The following is a 17,477-nucleotide window of genomic DNA, read 5'->3' as shown; positions in this document are numbered from 1 at the left end:
TGCTGCTGCTAACAAAACAGCATGAAGGAGTAGCCCCCGATCCGGGACCGGATCTAGTAGGGGGCAGACTCTCTCTCTCTTTGCTCAGGCTTGGGCAAGAGATGTTCAGGATCCCTGGGCACTAGAAATAGTTTCTCAGGGTTATCTTCTGGAATTCAGGGAACTACCCCCAAGGGGAAGGTTCCACATGTCTCACTTATCCTTAAACCAAATAAAGAGACAGGCGTTCTTACATTGTGTAGAAGACCTGTTAAAGATGGGAGTGATACACCCAGTTCCTATAAAGGAACAAGGAATGGGATTTTATTCAAATCTGTTCATAGTTCCCAAAAAAGAGGGAACTTTCAGACCAATTTTGGATTTGAAGATCCTAAACAAATTTCTCAGGGTACCATCGTTCAAGATGGAAACCATTCGAACGATTCTACCCACTATCCAGGAAGGTCAATTTATGACTACCGTGGATCTAAAGGATGCGTACCTACATATTCCTATCCACAAAGAACATCATCAGTTCCTAAGGTTCGCCTTTCTGGACAAACATTACCAGTTTGTGGCCCTCCCATTCGGGTTAGCCACTGCTCCAAGGATTTTCACAAAGGTACTAGGGTCCCTTCTAGCGGTTCTAAGACCGAGGGGCATTGCAGTAGTACCTTACTTGGACGACATTCTAATACAAGCGTCGTCCCTGTCAGAAGCAAAGGCTCATACAGACATCGTTCTGGCCTTTCTCAGATCACACGGATGGAAGGTGAACATAGAAAAAAGTTCTCTGTCTCCGTCAACAAGGGTTCCCTTCTTGGGAACAATAATAGATTCCTTAGAAATGAGGATTTTTCTGACAGAGGTCAGAAAGTCAAAACTTCTAAGCACTTGTCAAGTTCTTCATTCTGTTCCACGTCCTTCCATAGCGCAGTGCATGGAAGTAGTAGGGTTGATGGTTGCAGCAATGGACATAGTTGCTTTTGCACAAATTCATCTAAGACCATTACAACTGTGCATGCTCAAACAGTGGAATTGGGACTATACAGACTTGTCTCCAATGATTCAAGTAGATCAGAAGACCAGAGATTCACTCCGTTGGTGGCTGACCCTGGACCATCTATCTCAGGGAATGAGCTTCCGCAGACCAGAGTGGGTCATTGTCACGACCGACGCCAGTCTAGTGGGCTGGGGCGCGGTCTGGGAATCCCTGAAAGCTCTGGGACTATGGTCTCGGGAAGAGTCTCTTCTCCCGATAAACATTCTGGAACTAAGAGTGATCTTCAATGCTCTCAGGGCTTGGCCTCAGCTAGCAAAGGCCAGATTCATAAGATTCCAATCAGACAACATGACGACCGTTGCGTATATCTATCATCAGGGGGGAACAAGGAGTTCCCTGGCGATGAAAGAAGTGACCAAAATAATTCAATGGGCGGAGAATCACTCCTGCCACCTATCTGCGATCCACATCCCAGGTGTGGAAAACTGGGAAGCGGATTATCTGAGTCGTCAGACATTCCATCCGGGGGAGTGGGAACTCCACCCGGAGATCTTTGCCCAACTAACTCAATTATGGGGCATTCCAGGCATGGATCTGATGGCGTCTCGTCAGAACTTCAAGGTTCCTTGCTACGGGTCCAGATCCAGGGATCCCAAGGCGACTCTAGTAGATGCACTAGTAGCACCTTGGACCTTCAACCTAGCTTATGTATTTCCACCGTTTCCTCTCATTCCCAGGCTGGTAGCCAGGATCAAACAGGAGAGGGCCTCGGTGATCTTGATAGCTCCTGCATGGCCACGCAGGACTTGGTATGCAGACCTGGTGAATATGTCATCGGTTCCACCATGGAAGCTACCTTTTGAGACAGGACCTTCTTGTTCAGGGTCCATTCGAACATCCAAATCTGGTCTCCCTCCAGCTGACGGCTTGGAGATTGAACGCTTGATTCTATCAAAGCGTGGGTTTTCAGATTCTGTGATAGATACTCTGGTTCAGGCCAGAAAACCGGTAACTAGAAAGATTTACCATAAAATATGGAAAAGATATATCTGTTGGTGTGAATCCAAAGGATTCCCATGGAATAAGATAAAAATTCCTAAGATTCTCTCCTTTCTACAAGAAGGTTTGGAGAAAGGATTATCTGCAAGTTCTCTAAAGGGACAGATCTCTGCTTTATCTGTCTTACTACACAAAAGACTGGCAGCTGTGCCAGATGTTCAAGCATTTGTTCAGGCTCTGGTTAGGATCAAGCCTGCTTACAGACCTTTGACTCCTCCCTGGAGTCTAAATCTAGTTCTTTCAGTTCTTCAAGGGGTTCCGTTTGAACCTTTACATTCCATAGATATTAAGTTACTGTCTTGGAAAGTTTTGTTTTTGGTTGCTATTTCTTCTGCTAGAAGAGTTTCAGAGTTATCTGCTCTGCAGTGTTCTCCGCCCTATCTGGTGTTCCATGCAGATAAGGTGGTTTTGCGTACTAAGCCTGGTTTTCTTCCAAAGGTTGTTTCTAACAAGAATATTAACCAGGAGATAGTTGTACCTTCTTTATGTCCGAATCCAGTTTCAAAGAAGGAACGTTTGTTACACAATTTGGACGTAGTCCGTGCTCTAAAATTCTATTTAGAGGCTACAAAGGATTTCAGACAAACATCTTCTTTGTTTGTTGTCTATTCCGGTAAAAGGAGAGGTCAAAAAGCGACTTCTACCTCTTTCCTTTTGGCTTAAAAGCATCATCCGATTGGCTTATGAGACTGCCGGACGGCAGCCTCCTGAAAGAATCACAGCTCGCTCCACTAGGGCTGTGGCTTCCACATGGGCCTTCAATAACGAGGCTTCTGTTGACCAGATATGTAAGGCAGCGACTTGGTCTTCACTGCACACTTTTGCCAAATTTTACAAATTTGATACTTTTGCTTCTTCGGAGGCTATTTTTGGGAGAAAGGTTTTGCAAGCCGTGGTGCCTTCCGTTTAGGTAACCTGATTTGCTCCCTCCCTTCATCCGTATCCTAAAGCTTTGGTATTGGTTCCCACAAGTAAGGATGACGCCGTGGACCGGACACACCAATGTTGGAGAAAACAGAATTTATGCTTACCTGATAAATTACTTTCTCCAACGGTGTGTCCGGTCCACGGCCCGCCCTGGTTTTTTAATCAGGTCTGATGAATTATTTTCTCTAACTACAGTCACCACGGTACCATATGGTTTCTCCTATATTTTTCCTCCTGTCCGTCGGTCGAATGACTGGGGTGGGCGGAGCCTAGGAGGGACTATATGGCCAGCTTTGCTGGGACTCTTTGCCATTTCCTGTTGGGGAAGAGATATTCCCACAAGTAAGGATGACGCCGTGGACCGGACACACCGTTGGAGAAAGTAATTTATCAGGTAAGCATAAATTCTGTTTTTCATTTTTCCGTTTTCATTCAGATTATTTTCTGAGGATGCGGAATCTCATATGATTCACTTTGTTCTTCCAGGACATAGTTAGAGGATCTTTTTTTCAAAAGCTCTTGATTCCTTACACAAGGGTCACCTTTTTTTAGGTTTCCAGATAGTTTGTGTCACTGTCTTTGTCTCTATCAGACAAGGGACAATTTTATTGGGTTCCGTCTGTCGGTACCTTTAGTCTCTATTATTTCCTTCAGTTGCTATATATGCATAGAAGTTTTAGGTCTTATGGCCACAGCATTGGATTCAATTCCCTTTGCTCATTTTCAATAGAACCTTTCCAGTCTTTTATGCTGAATTATGGTGCAGGGATTTTAGGATTTCGCATTTTAAATCTTCGAATCCTAATATTTATCTCTCTTGATTTGGTGGTTAAGATCACCATCATTTAGTTCTACAGGTCTCTTCGTTTTTTTCGACCTGGACCATGATCTCTACAGATGTGAGTCTTTTTGGTTGGGAGGCTGTCTGAGGATCTCTGTCAGCACAAGGGGTTTGGAAATCTCAGGAGGCGAGATTACCATTTGATATTTTAGAACTCAGTGCTTTCTCAGAGTTTTTCAGTTAGTTTCTTTTTGAAGAAGAGACGTTTATTGTTTTTCAGACAATATCACAACTGTGGTGTATGTCAATCATCAGGGTAGGACTATCAGTCCTTAGGCTGTGACAGAAGTGTCTCGGATATTAGCTTGGGCTAAATCCAGCTCCTATCTAAATTCTGTGGTTCTTTTCCCAGGTATAGATATTTGGGAAGCGGATTATCTCTGTTAATCAAGCTTTACTTCCGGGAGAATGGTCTCTCTTACCCAGATATGTTTTTCAATTTTTCAGATGTAAGCATTTCTAGAAATAGATCTGTTGGCATCTCATCTGAATAAAGAACTTCCCAGGGGCCTATTCAGGTCCGGGGATCTTCAGGCAGAAGTAGTGTATGCATTGACATTTCTTTGGAATTATCTTTTTGCCTATTTCTTTCCGCCTCTAGTTCTTCTTCCAAAGTGATTTCCAAAATTCTTATGGAGTATTTGTTTGTTATGCTGGTGGCTCCAGCATGGCCTCTCAGGTTTTGGTATGCGGATCTCATTCGGATGGCCAGTTGCCAACCTTGGACACTTCCGTTTAAACCAGACCTTCTTTCTCAAGGCCCATTTTTTCCATTAGGATCTCAAATCATTAAATTTGAAGGGATGGAGATTGAACGCTTGATTTTTAGTCATAGAGGTTTCTCTAACTCATTGATTAATACTATGTTTCAGGCTCGTAAATCTGTCTCTAGAAAGATTTATTATTGAGTCTGGAAGACCTACTTTTCTTGGCATTCTTTTAAAATTCATAGAATTTTATTATTTTTTCAGGTTGGTTTGGATAAGGTTTTGTCTTCAGTTCTTTGTTAGGACAAATCTCTACTCTTTCTGTTCTTTTTTCACAGAAAGATTGCTAATCATCCTGATATTCATTGTTTTGTACAGGCTTTGGTCTGTATCAAGCCTGTCATTAATTCAATCTCTCCTCTTTGGAGTCTCAATTTGGTGCTGAGGGCTTTACAGGCTCCTCCGTTTGAAACTATGCATTCTCTGAACATTAAATTACTTTCTTGGAAAAGTATTGTTCCTTTTGGTTATTTCTTCTGCTAGAAGAGTTTTTGAGTTATCTGCTCTTTTTTGTGAATATCCTTTTCTGATTTTTCATCAGGATAAGGCAGTGTTACTTCCTGATATTCATCATTTTGTTCAGGTTTAGATTCGTATCAAACCTGTCATTAAGCCAATTTCTCCTCCTTGGAGTCTTAATTTGGTTCTGAAGGCTCTTCTATTTGAGCATATGCTTGCTCTGGACATTAATTACTTTCATGGAAAGTATTGTTCTTTTTGGACATCTCTTCAGCTAGAACAGTTTTTGAATTATCTGTTCTTTCTTGTGAATCTCTTTTTTCTGATTTTTTTCATCAGGATAAGGTGGTTTTTGCTGTCCTCATTTCAATTCTTACCTAAAGTTGTAAATTCTAACAAACATTAGGGAGAAATTATTGTTTTCCTAAGGCTTCTTTGGTGAGATTCTTACTTTCTTTGGATATGGTAAGAGTTTTTGAAATTCTATGTTGAAGCTATTCAGATTTCAGATAGACTTCTAGTCTATTTTTTATCTTTTCTGGTTTTAGGAAGGTCAAAAAGCTTCTGCCATTTATTTGGCATCTTGCTTAAACTTTTGATTCATCATGCTTATTTGGAGTCGGGTGGATTCCCGCCTCGGAGGATTACGGCTCATTCTACTAGGTAAGTTTCTACTTCCTGGGCTTTTTAAGAATGAAGCTTCTGTTGATCAGATTTGCAAAGCAATGACTTGGTCTTCCTTGCATACTTTTACTATGTTCTACCATTTTGATGTTTAATCTTCTTTAGAAGCAGTTTTGGTAGAATGGTACTTCAGGCAGCTGTCTCAGTTTGATTCTTCTGCTTATAATTTCAGTTTTTTTCATTATAAAAATTGAAACTTTTTTGATTTGGGTAGTGGATTAATTTTTCAGCGGAATTGGCTGTCTTTATTTTATCCCTCCCTCTCTAGTGACTCTTGCGTGGAAGTTCCACATCTTGGGTATTTATTATCCCATACGTCACTAGCTCATGGACTCTTGCTAATTACATGAAAGAAAACATAATTTATGTAAGAACTTACCTGATAAATTCATTTCTTTCATATTAGCAAGAGTCCATGAGGCCCACCCTTTTTTGTGGTGGTTATTTTTTTGTATAAAGCACAATTATTCCAATTCCTAATTTTTTTGATGCTTTCGCTCCTTTCTTATCACCCCACTTTTTGGCTATTCGTTAAACTGAATTGTGGGTGTGGTGAGGGGTGTATTTATAGGCATTTTAAGGTTTGGGAAACTTTGCCCCTCCTGGTAAGAATGTATATCCCATACGTCACTAGCTCATGAACTCTTGCTAATATGAAATAAATGAATTTATCAGGTAAGTTCTTACATAAATTATGTTATTCTGTCTTTAAAAAATTTATCACCAGAGGAATCTGATGAGGGGGAAGTTATGCCGACTAACTCTCCCCACGTGTCAGATCCTTTGACTCCCGCTCAAGGGACTCACGCTCAAATGGCGCCAAGTACATCATGGGCGCCCATAACGATTACTTTACAAGACATGGTGGCAGTCATGGATAATACACTGTCAGCGGTATTAGCCAGACTACCTGAATTTAGAGGTAAGCAAGATAGCTCTGGGGTTAGACGAAATGCAGAGCATACTGACGCTTTAAGAACCATGTCTGATACTGCCTCACAATATGCAGAAGCTGAGGAAAGAGAGCTTCAGTCTGTGGGTGATGTTTTTGACTCAGGTAGGATACCTGATTCTGATATTTCTACATTTAAATTTAGCTTGAACACCTCCGCGTGCTGCTCAAAGAGGTTTTAGCTGCTCTAAATGACTGTGATAAAATTGCAGTGCCAGAGAAATTGTGTAGACTGGATAAATACTATGCAGTGCCGGTGTGTACTGATGTTTTTCCAATACCTAAAAGGTTTACAGAAATTATTACTAAGGAATGGGATAGACCAAGTGTGCCATTCTCTTCCCCTCCTATTTTTAGAAAAATGTTTCCAATAGACGCCACCACACGGGACTTATGGCAGACAGTCCCTAAGGTGGAGGGAGCAGTTTCTACTCTAGCAAAGCGTACTACTATCCCTGTCGAGGACAGTTGTGCTTATTTAGATCCAATGGATAAGAAATTAGGTTACCTTAAGAAAATGTTTATTCAACAAGGTTTTATCCTACAGCCCCTTGCAAGCATTGCTCCTGTCACTGCTGCTGCAGCGTTCTGGTTTGAGTCTCTGGAAGAGGCTTTACAGGTAGCGACTCCATTGGATGACATACTTGGCAAGCTTAGGGCACTTAAGCTAGCCAATTCTTTTGTTTCTGATGCCATTGTTCATTTGAATAAACTAACTGCTAAGAATTCTGGTTTTGCTATACAGGCGCGCAGGGCGCTATGGCTTAAATCATGGTCAGCTGACGTGACTTCAAAATCTAAGCTACTTAACATTCCCTTCAAGGGGCAGACCCTATTCGGGCCTGGCTTGAAGGAGATTATTGCTGATATCACTGGAGGAAAAGGTCATGCCCTTCCTCAGGACAGGTCCAAATCAAGGGCCAAACAGTCTAATTTTCGTGCCTTTCAAAACTTCAAGGCAGGTGCGGCATCAACTTCCTCTAATGCAAAACAAGAGGGAACTTTTGCTCAGTCCAAGACGGTCTGGAGACCAAACCAGACCTGGAACAAAGGTAAGCAGGCCAAAAAGCCTGCTGCTTCCTCTAAGAAAGCATGAAGGAACGGCCCCATATCCGGTAACGGATCTAGTAGGGGGCAGACTTTCACTCTTTGCCCAGGTGTGGGCAAGAGATGTCCAGGATCCCTGGGCGCTGGAAATTATATCCCAGGGATATCTTCTGGACTTCAAAGCTTCCCCCCCAAAAGGGAGATTTCACCTTTCACAATTATCTGCAAACCAGATAAAGAGAGAGGCATTCTTACACTGTGTACGAGACCTCCTAGTTATGGGAGTGAGGAACAGGGACAGGGTTTTTACTCAAATCTGTTTGTGGTTCCCAAAAAAGAGGGAACCTTCAGACCAATTTTGGATCTAAAGATCTTAAACAAATTCCTCAGAGTTCCATCATTCAAGATGGAGACTATTCGTACCATCCTACCTATGATCCAGGAGGGTCAATATATGACTACAGTGGATTTAAAGGATGCTTATCTTCACATTCCGATACACAAAGATCATCATCGGTTTCTCAGGATTGCCTTTCTAGAAAGGCATTACCAGTTTGTAGCCCTTCCTTTTGGATTAGCTACAGCCCCAATAATCTTTACGAAGGTTCTGGGGTTGCTTCTGGCGGTCCTAAGACCGCGGGGCATATCAGTGGCCCCTTATTTAGACGACATCCTGATACAGGCGTCAAACTTCCAAATTGCCAAGTCTCATACGGAAATAGTACTGGCATTTGAGATTGCATGGGTGTAAAGTGAACGAGGAAAAGAGTTCTCTATCCCCACTCACAAGAGTTTCCTTCCTAGGGACTCTGATAGATTCTGTAGAAGTGAAAATTTACCTGACGGAGTCCAGGTTATCAAAGCTTCTAAATTCCTGTCGGGTTCTTCATTCCATTCCGCTCCCTTCGGTGGCTCAGTGCATGGAAGTAATCGGCTTAATGGTAGTGGCAATGGACATAGTGCCGCTTGCACGCTTACATCTCAGACCGCTGCAGCTATGCATGCTCAGTCAGTGGAACGGGGATTACACAGATTTGTCCCCTCTACTAAATCTGGATCAAGAGACCAGGGATTCTCTTCTCTGGTGGCTTTCTCGGGTCCATCTGTCCAAAGGTATGATCTTTCGCAGGCCAGATTGGACAATTGTAACAACAGATGCCAGCCTTCTAGGTTGGGGTGCAGTCTGGAACTCCCTGAAGGCTCAGGGATCGTGGACTCAGGAGGAGACACTCCTTCCAATAAATATTCTGGAACTAAGAGTGATATTCAATGCTCTTCTGGCTTGGCCTCAGTTAGCAACTCTGAGGTACATCAGATTTCAGTCGGACAACATCACGACTGTGGCTTACATCAACCATCAAGGGGGAACAAGAAGTTCCATAGCGATGTTAGAAGTCTCAAAGATAATTAGCTGGGCAGAGATTCACTCTTGCCACCTATCAGCTATCCATATCCCAGGTGTAGAGAACTGGGAGGCGGATTTTCTAAGTCGTCAGACTTTTCATCCCGGAGAGTGGGAACTCCATCCGGAGGTGCTTGCCCAATTGATTCATCGTTGGGGCAAACCAGAACTGGATCTCATGGCGTCTCGCCAGAACGCCAAGCTTCCACCGTTTCCTCTGCTCCCTCGACTGATTGCCATGGTCAAGCAGGAGAGAGCATCTGTGATTTTTAATAGCGCCTGCGTGGCCACGCAGGACCTCGTATGCAGATCCGGTGGACATGTCATCCTTTCCACCATGGACTCTGCCTCTGAGACAGGACCTTCTACTTCAGGGTCCTTTCAACCATCCAAATCTAATTTCTCTGAGACTGACTGCCTGGAGATTGAACGCTTGATTTTATCAAAGCGTGGCTTCTCCGAGTCAGTCATTGATACCTTAATACAGGCACGAAAGCCTGTTACCAGGAAAATTTACCATAAGATATGGCGTAAATATCTTTATTGGTGTGAATCCAAAGGTTACTCATGGAGTAAGGTCAGGATTCCCAGAATATTATCCTTTCTTCAAGATGGTTTGGAAAAAAGATTGTCAGCTAGTTCCTTAAAAGGACAGATTTCTGCACTGTCTATTCTTTTGCACAAGCGTCTGGCAGATGTTCCAGACGTTCAGGCATTTTGTCAGGCTTTGGTTAGAATCAAGCCTGTGTTTAAACCTGTTGCTCCCCCATGGAGCTTAAATTTGGTTCTTAAGGTTCTTCAAGGAGTTCCGTTTGAACCTCTTCATTCCATAGATATCAAACTTTTATCTTGGTAGCTATTTCCTCGGCTCGTAGAGTCTCAGAGTTATCTGCTTTACAATGTGTTTCTCCTTATCTGATATTCCATACGGATAAGGTAGTCCTGCGTACCAAACCTGGGTTTTTACCTAAGGTATCTAACAAGAATATCAATCAAGAGATTGTTGTTCCTAATCCTTCTTCAAAGAAGGAACGTCTATTACACAATCTGGAGGTGGTTCGTGCTTTAAAGTTTTACTTACAAGCTACTAACGATTTTCGTCAAACATCTTCTTTGTTTGTTGTCTACTCTGGACAGAGGAGAGGTCAAAAGGCTTCGGCAACCTCTTTCTTTTTGGCTAAGAAGCATAATCCGCTTAGTCTATGAGACTGCTGGACGGCAGCCTCCTGAAAGGATTACAGCTCATTCTACTAGAGCTGTGGCTTCCACTTGGGCCTTTAAAAATGAGGCTTCTGTTGAACAGTTTTGCAAGGCGGCGACTTGGTCTTCGCTTCATACTTTTTCAAAATTCTACAAATTTGATACTTTTGCTTCTTCTGAGGCTATTTTTGGGAGAAAGGTTTTACAGGCAGTGGTACCTTCCGTTTAAGTACCTGCCTTGTCCCTCCCTTCATCCGTGTACTTTAGCTTTGGTATTGGTATCCCACAAGTAATGGATGATCCCTGGACTGGATACACCTTACAAGAGAAAACACAATTTATGCTTACCTGATAAATTTATTTCTTTTGTGGTGTATCCAGTCCACGGCCCGCCCTGTCATTTTAAGGCAGGTAATTTTTTTATTTAAACTACAGTTACCACTGCACCCTATGGTTTCTCCTTTCTCTGCGTGTTTTCGGTCGAATGACTGGATATGGCAGTTAGGGGAGGAGCTATATAACAGCTCTGCTGTGGGTGTCCTCTTGCAACTTCCGGTTGGGAATGAGAATATCCCACAAGTAATGGATGATCCGTTGGCTGGATACACCACAAGAGAAATAAATTTATCAGGTAAGCATAAATTGTGTTTTTCTTTTCCTACCTCCTTCTTTTCTGACATAGCTAAATGTAAGACTAGTTTCCTGTAAGGTTGGAGGGGTTTTAAAGGCTCTTGGAATTTTAGGATCTTTGCCTCCTAGTGGCCAGGAGTAGAATTCCCCTGCAAAGACGTTAAACACACACAGTAGAAGTGCCGCTCGGGACCCTCACGATTCATATGTGCAACTAGCGCAAAGTTATTTACCTATGGCAATTTGTGTCCAGGAATTCTTTTTTAATATCGGTGCTTTTTTTTTTTAAATACAATTTCTCATGATACAGGGACTGGGAAATGGAATACTGTATTTAATATAAAATTTCACAAGAGGTGTTCACCTCTGAAAATAACCAGAATTGGTTTTAATGAAAGTTTTTTTTTTGTTTTTTTTTTTTCTCATCGTTGAGAATTAATAATAGGCTTGTTCAGCTGAAATAAAAGATGGAAGAGCATGTAAGGGTGTATTCTTAAAAGAGAGAGAGAGAGAGAGAGAGAGAGAGAGAGAGAGAGAGAGTGCACCTGTGGAAATAACCATAATGGTGGGAGAGCACCTGAAGAGTGTGTAAGTACAGTGCCTGAGCTTGTGCGTATAAGGGTGAGAGAACACCTTGTGTGCTTGCATGTGCAAGGATAAAGTGCACCTAGGGAAGAGCACCTGAGGAGTGTGTGTAAGTACAGTGCCTGAGCTAGTGTGTATAAGGGTGAGAAAAGGCCTTGTGCACCTAGGGGTATGTATGTATGTACGTGTAGGAGAGAACCTGAAGAGTGTGTAAGTACAGTGTTTGAGCTTGTGTGTATAAGGGTGAGAGAACACCTTGTGTGCTTGCATGTGCAAGGATAAAGTGCACCTTGGGGCATGTATGTAATTTTTGGAGAGCACCTAGGGCTGCTTTATTTCTTTCCTAAGATATGGTGAATCCATGACGTCCTCAATTACTAATGGAAATATCACTCCCGGCCAGCAGGAGGAGGCAAAGAGCACCACAGCCAAGCTGCCAAGCGTCACTCCCCCACCCACAAACCCCAGTCATTCTCTTTGCCTCTGTTAATGGAGGAGATTAAGTTTTGGTGTCTGAAGAAAATTGGATTTCTTTTACTACAAGCAAGGTTTGGGGCATAGTCGTAGTTCACATCCATCTCTTCAGTAGAGTAGTGGTGGCTTTAGAGCAGTTAGGAACTTGTAACGTGGGCCTTGCAGCGTTTCCTAACAGTTTGCTGCCCTAGTACAGAAAGCCAGAGTAGGTTTACTCTGTTCTTTCTTTTCTTCACAGGCCTCTGTAAGGACTTGGCGTCCCTCCACGCTTTGTGAGCAGTCCTCCTGCCAGATGGCTAGAAGTGCAGATAAGTGCCATTGGTCTTCTGGGGCTGGGAGGCTGGCACTAAAGGGTTAATTCTCTGCACAGTTTGGGACTTGAATTCTGCATTCAGGATGATATTAGGCAGTGAGCAGGCACTTATTGTATGTGAGAATAGAGAGGGTTAATCTCCTTTATGCAAAAGGGTTAATTTTATGCGGTGGCTCATGGTTTATTATGATCTCATTAGTGTGGGGCATGTTGTGTGTAGTTATCGCTTATACTGCAATATATTATGGGCTGTCATAGTAAGGAGGCGGTTTCTTAACTTTGCCTTCCGGCCTGAAGCACATGCTTTACAAGTGTGGCGCAGCTTCTAATGCTGATCACGTGACCTTCCGGCTCCACTCTACATACCGGAGCGGTTTTGTTTTCAGCGCCATCTCTTGCAGTCCGTATCTCCCTGCGATAGATTGAGGGGCAGGTAGGCACCTCAGTAAAGACTGGGTGTAAAGGTGTCCTGTATTGTTATTTAGTTTGATAGATAATCAGACATTTTTGTTTATTCTCTTGTGGGGGATATTAAGCTTGCAAGTTGTGAGGTGCAGATTTATTTAAAGCAACAGTACTGCTATTAAATTATTTTTTCCAATCATGGAGGACTCTGCTCCAATGGACAGGTGTCTGCTCTGCTTGGAGAACCAAATTGTGTTGCCTTTTCAATTTTGTTAGTCATGTGTAGAGAGGACTTTGAAAAATAAAGCAGACTTTTTGTTTCTGGGCCAACTGTCTCTCAGGATGATCTGGATATTCCACAGCTTTCTCCTCAAACGTCCCAAGCCTTAGTGGTGTCACATACCCTGCGGTTCCTCTCCGTCTCCTGGAGGAGTTTATTTGCCTGCAGAGATTGCTGCTCAGGTATCCCTGGCTGTATCTGCAGCATTATCTGCCATTCCTATGCTAAAGGGAAAGTGCAAGAGGAACATTAGAGATTCAGATATTAAGGTTTCTGTTCCATTATCTGTTATGCAGGTCACCCTCTCTCATAAGTCTGATAAGAAGGATATGCCGGTAGCTTCTGAGGGTGAAATCTCACTCGGACAGTATAATTACTTTGTCTGATGCTGAAGTATTATCCTTCAGATTTAAGCTTTAACACCTTTGTGTATTGTTAAAGGAGGTTTTAGCTACTTTGGACGACTCCAAATCGCCTGTCGTTGTCAACCCTAAGAAATCAAGTAAACTTAATAAATTCTTTGATGTTCCTTCCTCTGTGGAAGTGTTTCCGGTTCCAGACCATGCAACGGAGATCATTTCACAGGAATGGGAGAAGCCAGGGATACCGTTTTCCCCATCTCCTGTTTTTAAAAAGATGTTTCCCGTCACTGACTAAAGATTCATGGCATACGGTGCCTAAAGTAGAAGGGGCTATTTCTACTCTGGCTAAGAGGGCTACTATTCCCATAGAGGATATCTGCTCTTTTAAGGATCCAATGGACAAGAAGCTTATTTGAAGATGTATGTTCATCAAGGTCTCCAATGGCAACCTGCAGTTTGTATTGCCACTGTGTCTAGTGCAGCATCTTATTGATACAATGTTTTGTCTGATTCTATTCAACTAGAGACTCTTTTGGAGGAGATCCAAGATAGGATTAAGGCTCTCAAGTTAGCTAATTCCTTTATTTCTGATGCTACGATGCAAGTTATTAAACTGGGAGCCAAGATATCTGGCTTTGCTGTGCTAGCTCGCAGGGCTTTGTGGCTAAAGTCATGGTCAGCGGATGTTACTTCTAAGGCCAAGCTTTTAGCGCTCCCTTACAAGGGTAAGACCTTGTTTGGTCCGGCAGAACTAATCTGACATTACTGGTGGGAAAGGGTCTTTTCTGCCGCAAGACAAGAAGAATAGACCTAAAGGACGTCAAAGTAATTTTCGTTCCTTTCGTAACTTCAAGGGAAAGCCTTCTTCTCCCTCTTCCAAGCAGGAACAATCCAAGTCTTCTTGGAAGCCCAATCAGTCTTGGAACAAGGGGAAGCAATCAAAGAAACCCACAGCTGAGTCTAAATCAGCATGAAGGGTTTGCTCCTGGTCCGGGACTGGATCAATTTGACTTTCTTTGTTTTATCAAGCATGGGTACGAGATGTCCCAGATCCTTGGGCTATGGACATAGTGTCTCGGGGTTAAAAAATAGAATTCAAAACTTTTCCTCCCAGGGGCAGGTTTCTCATCTCAAGATTATCTGCAAACCAGATAAAAAGAGAGGCATTCTTAAATTGCGGGGGGGGGGGGGGGGGGGGTGATGGTTCCAGTTCCTGTAAAGGAGCAGGACCTGGGATTCTATTCAAATCTGTTTGTGGTTTCCAAAAAAGAGGGAACTTTTTCGTCCTGGGTGCTTATAACCACGGATGCCAACCTGCTGGGTTGGGGAGCAGTCTTGGGACTCGTTAAAAGCTCAGGGACTATGGACTCCAGAAGAGTCGGCTGTCCCCATAAACATCTTGGAGTTGAGAGCGATTTACAATGGCTTGGCCTCAGTTGTCCTTTGCCTGGTTTATCAGGTTCCAGTCGGACAATATCACCTCAGTGGCTTACATAAACCACCAGGGAGCAACTCGGAGTTCCTTAGCCATGAAGGAGGTAGCTCGGATTGTTCAGTGGGCGGAAACTCACAATTGCTCTCTGTCTGCCATCCATATTCCAGATGTGGACAACTGGGAAGCTGACTTCCTGAGCAGACAGACATTACATCCCGAGGAGTGGGCACTCCATCCGGAGGTGTTTTCCATGTTAATCCTCAAATGGGGGATTCCGGAGTTAGATTTGGAGTTGGATCTGATGGCTTCTCGGCAGAACACCAAGCTTCCAAGGTACAGTTCAAGGTAAAGAGATCCTCAGGCCGCCCTGATAGATGCTCTAGCGGGCCCTTGGGATTTCAGCCTAGCATATCTGTTTCCTCAGTTTGCTCTCCTTCCACGAGTCATTGATTGTATCAAACAGGAGAGAGCATCGGTAATTCTAATAGCTCTTGCGTAGCCTCGCAGGATCTAGTATCCAGCCCTAGTGGAGATGTCATCTCTTCCACCTTGGAGGCTTCCTCTAAGGAAGGACTTTCCAACCCAGGGTCCATTCTTTCATCTAAATCTAGTTTCTCTGAAGCTGACTGCTTGGAGACTGAACACTTAGTTCTGTCTAAGCGTGGTTTTTCTGAGTCAGTTATTGAGACCATGATTCAGGCTTGCAAGCCTGTTACAAGAAGGATTTACCATAAAGTATTGCGTAAATACCTTTTTATTGGTGTGAATCCAAGGGCTACTCTTGGAGTATGGTTAGGATTCCTAAGATTTTGCCCTTTCTTCTGGAGGGTCTGGAGAAGGGATTGTCAGTCAGTTCTCTAAAGGGTCAGATTTCTGCATTATCTATTTTGTTGCACAAGCGTCTGGCGGATGTGCCAGATGTTCAATCTTTTTGTCCGGCCCTGGTCAGAATCAGGCCTGTGTTTAAACCTGTTGCTCCTCCTTGGAGCCTTAACCTTGTTCTTAAAGTTTTGCAGCAGGCTCCGTTTGAGCCAATGCATTCCATAGATATTAAGTTGTTATCTTGGAAGGTTTTGTTTCTTATTGCTATTTCTTCTGCTCAGAGAGTTTCAGAACTCTCTGCTTTGCAGTGTGATTCGCCTTATCTTATCTTTCATGTTGATAAGGCTGTTCTTCGTTCTATTTGGGTTTTCTTCCTAAAGTGGTTTTGGATAGAAATATTAATCAGGAAATTGTTGTTACTACTTTATGTCCTAACCGTTCTTCTCATAAAGAACGTTTGTTACACAACCTGGACGTAAAATTCTACTTATAGACAACTAAGGATTTTCGTCAGTCTTCTGCCCTGTTTGTTTGTTTCGATGGAAAGCGTAAAGGTCAGAAGGCTACTGCTACTTCTCTTTCTCTCTGGTTGAGAAGTATAATCTGTTTTGCTTATAAGCTCATTCCACTAGGGCTGTCTCTACTTGGGCTTTCAAAAATGAAGCTTCTGTGGAACAGATTTGCAAGGCTGCAACTTGGTCCTCTCTGCATACTTTTTCCAAATTTCATACTCTTGCCTCGGCTGAGGCTTCTTTTGGGAGAAAGGTTCTTTCAGCGGTGGTGCCTTCTGTTTAGGTCTGCCCGTCTTGTTATCCCTCCCTTGTCATCTGTGTCCTCTAGCTTGGGTATTGGTTCCCACTAGTAATTGATGACGTTGTGGACTCACCATATCTTAGGAAAGAAAATGTATGCTTACCTGATAAATTTATTTCTTTACGGATGTGGTGAGTCCACGACCCCTCCTTAAATTTATTTTTTGTCTAATCCTCAGGCACCTTTGCACCTTTGTGTTATTCCTTTTTCCATTTTCCTTTGGTCGAATGACTGGCGTTTGTGTGTGGGGGAGTGACGCTTGGCTGTGGTGCTCTTTGCCTCCTCCTGCTGGCCGGGAGCGATATTCCCACTAGTAATTAATGACATTGTGGACTCGCCATATCCGGAAATAAATAAATTTATCAGGTAAGCATACATTTTCTTTTTGAAATATAGTGCATTATGCCACCCCAGAGAGCACTACTGCATAACTTGTGGGTAATTATAAAACGTTTATATTTCATACTCTGTTTCCTTTTTGTATGTTTTATCTTTCTTCTGCTATTTCTCCCTCTAGTCCCACATTCAATCTCTTTTCTTGGCACACGTGTCTCCTGGGAATCGTGAGCTGCTTGGTGATGATGTTCCTAATTAACGCTGCTTATGCCTCAGGCAGCATTGTCCTTCTCCTCTTACTTCTGGGGTTCATACACTTCAGGAGCAGTAGCAGCAGCTGGGGGTACATCAGTCAGGCCCTCATCTTCCATCAGGTAAGGGCGGGGTGACAAATAATAGAAATACAGAGAAGAGAAACAGTGTATCACAAAATGTCGCTTTCTGTTTATATTTGTTTATCCTATTCTTATGACAGCATATTCAGTATGAATATTCCTAGAAGTCTTCTGGCTCCTAATTTCTTTGAATAGACCTTAATCTCTGTGAAGATGCTTTGTGCAACAGGATCTAATTTGTAAGATTAAAAATTGATAGCAGGAACATTGATTGTAGCTTTACTTAGGCCTAAATTACAAGTTGAGCGCTAAACTGCAAGCAGTATGAATCACTAACTCTACTTGCATTTTACGCACTTCTGTCACA

The 17,477-nt window shown here is 42.9% G+C and overlaps 1 protein-coding gene across 1 annotated transcript in view; it reads left to right on the top strand.

Annotated features, from left to right (window-relative positions):
- Positions 1-17,477, top strand: part of SLC12A9 (solute carrier family 12 member 9) — a 196,311-nt gene that overhangs the window by 146,419 nt on the left and 32,415 nt on the right. The window contains exon 11 of the mRNA XM_053718368.1: positions 16,957-17,149. Within this exon, the coding sequence (XP_053574343.1) occupies positions 16,957-17,149 (193 nt within the window). The remainder of the gene's footprint in view (positions 1-16,956; positions 17,150-17,477) is intronic.

Source organism: Bombina bombina, chromosome 6 (assembly GCF_027579735.1).
Source record: "Bombina bombina isolate aBomBom1 chromosome 6, aBomBom1.pri, whole genome shotgun sequence".
Taxonomy (NCBI): domain Eukaryota; kingdom Metazoa; phylum Chordata; class Amphibia; order Anura; family Bombinatoridae; genus Bombina; species Bombina bombina.
The sequence above is the reverse complement of the archived record's forward strand: the minus strand, read 5'-3'. Positions and strand labels throughout refer to the sequence as shown.